The 2,500-nt window shown below is 47.0% G+C and overlaps 1 protein-coding gene across 1 annotated transcript in view; it reads right to left on the minus strand.

Moving 5' to 3' along the window:
• Window positions 1–771: 771 nt before the first annotated feature.
• The window catches only part of LOC138972501 (uncharacterized), a 6,582-nt gene continuing 4,853 nt past the window's right edge, over window positions 772–2,500 (minus strand). The window contains exons 5-6 of the mRNA XM_070345137.1: window positions 2,422–2,500; window positions 772–1,901 (exon numbers count right to left, since the gene is read on the minus strand). The exon at window positions 2,422–2,500 is cut by the window's right edge and continues 271 nt beyond it. Of these exons, the coding sequence (XP_070201238.1) occupies window positions 1,402–1,901; window positions 2,422–2,500 (579 nt within the window). The 3' untranslated portion in view covers window positions 772–1,401. The remainder of the gene's footprint in view (window positions 1,902–2,421) is intronic.

The following is a 2,500-nucleotide window of genomic DNA, read 5'->3' on the forward strand; positions in this document are numbered from 1 at the left end:
GGTTACTTATTGGAACGTTAGCCTATATTTGTGACAAAACAAGACAAGTGAATGACTTGTTTTATCAACAACTAAACATTCCAATAACAAACATTTCTTGTTTTTTTTATCCTCGATTGTGGAACGTTAGCAGTCTATGTGTTTAGGGTTATCACAAAGATCAACCTGCCAGCTGTGCGCCTTTCTTTTTTATCTGTTTGTGTGTGTTTTGTTCAAGATTTTTTGGTTTGATTTGTTTTGAGGTTGTCTTTTGTTACATGTTAGATTAAATTGCAGTTATCTCCCTTCTGGATGGAGGGAAATTCAAGATGGTGACTTACTGTATACTGTCTTTTCTTGACAAGTTGTGTTAACTTAATTTTGTAGAAAGTTTCTGAGATAGTGCACCGTTGTGTATTTTATGTTTGTGGTAGCGGAGACTTCGAAATGTGACGGAGGTCACCAAACTTTGTGGACAACAGTGATCATAAAACACGAAGTGTGTCTTGAGCTTACAATGAAAATGTATGATGCCGCCACACACTCAAATGCGCGCACGTGAAAACACACACACACACACACACACACACACACACACACACAACACACACACACACACATACAAACACACACACAAACACACACACATACACACACACACACACAAACACACACACACAAACACAAACACACACACACAAACACACACACACACGCGCACAAACACACAAACACACACACACACACACACACACACACACACACACAAACACATAATACATAAGGCAGATAGAAGAGCAAAAACATTTTTATTAAAAAATAATCGGGTTTTTTGAGTTGGTGCTGTTTGAGAAATGCCAAGATTTGCTATCGACTTTTCAAACAGGCAGTAAACATGTGTAAATTGTAAACGACATGTTTAGACTAAAAAGGTTCTGACAGGGAAAGCAGTTTCGAAGCGCAATCCCAAGGTCAAGATCTGAATGACGTAAAACACAAGCACGATGACGTCAATTCTTGTTTTGCGTCATAGAACTGACGAAGTCTTTCTCTGGCAATCTCCAAGTGATTACAATCTGCGAAAACCAGGAATAACCCGATGTGTTTTGGATTGTTCTGGTGGTGGTGGTGGTTGTTGTTGTTGGTGTTGTTGTTGTTGTTGTTGTTGCTGTTGTGGTGGTGGTGTTGTGGTGGTGGTGGTCGTCGTGGTGGTGGTCGTCGTGGTGGTGATCGAGGTGGTGGTGGTGGTGGAGGAGGTGGTGGTGAAGCTCACGGTAGAGGTGGTGACGATGGTGATGATGGCGGCATGTCACGACAAGACACACTTCCTATCTCTCCTCTTTTTGGCGGAGGTGGTGGTCGTCGTCATCGCTGGTGGTATTGGTGGTCGTTGTGGTGATGGTGGTGGTAGTTGTTGTTGTATTAGGTTGTGGTGTGGGTGGTTGTGGTGGTGGGGGTAGTGGTTGTTGTAAGGGATGGCGGGGTGGTGGTGACAGGAGGCGTGCGGACCGTGATGAGCTGTGTGGTGCAGCGTGATACTGCAGTCAGCCTGTCTTGAAGATCAGTCACCTCATCAGTCATCCCTTCATCATCATCATACTGAAGTCTGCCCTGTAACACGGCCACCACGCGCCGCTCCAGGCCTGTCACACAGTTATACTCCGCTACTGTCACTGTGTCCGTTGCCGCCACCGCCACGTCCTGCACAGCTCCCTCCCACCTCGCCCTGTTGTGTAGCAAGTCTTGACCCCCCAACACACTCACCGGTACACCTGCATCCTTCAGTCCCTGCACCACGCCGCTAGCTGGTGACGTCACCCGCCCTGCCTCATCTGTGACGTCATCATGTAGATCGTCGCTTCTGGTCAGGACGAACACATCACGGTAGCTCAGCCGGGAGGGACTGTTGGCGGCGCTGCTCCCTGCAGGGAAAAGACCGTTGGAACATATTTATGTATGCAAGCAAACATTCGGTGCATTTCAACACACAACATATCCGTGTATTTTCTCAAACACACACACCACCACTCCCCCCCCCCACACACACACCACCACTCCCCACAGACACACACACACACACTCGCAAGCATGCAAACGCACTTGCATTATAAAATAATCTTACATTTGTTTTACATTTTCGACAAGCACAGACAGCAAAACCTAGACGACATGACGTAATTCTGTATTTGACGTCAATAAAAATTCCGTAGGCCTACATTTTTCCCCCCCGGCAGACTGACATTTGATTTGATTGAAAATGTAGTTCTTTTGAAGTGAGCGATTATTCTGATGGGGGTGGGGGGAGGGGGGGGGACACCATTAGGGAACGGGAAGGTTTACCCTTCACTCAAACCTACCCCAATCACCATCATCATCACCATCGCCATCATCATCACCATCATCACCACCACCTCGCACATCATCATCAGCTACACAACTTACCCACACCCAGACGGCGCAGCACGACAGCAATATCCTGACCACACTGTGCGCAGTCCAACGGCCACCGACCTCTGTGATC

This window comes from Littorina saxatilis, linkage group LG8, assembly GCF_037325665.1.
Source record: "Littorina saxatilis isolate snail1 linkage group LG8, US_GU_Lsax_2.0, whole genome shotgun sequence".
Classification (NCBI taxonomy): domain Eukaryota; kingdom Metazoa; phylum Mollusca; class Gastropoda; order Littorinimorpha; family Littorinidae; genus Littorina; species Littorina saxatilis.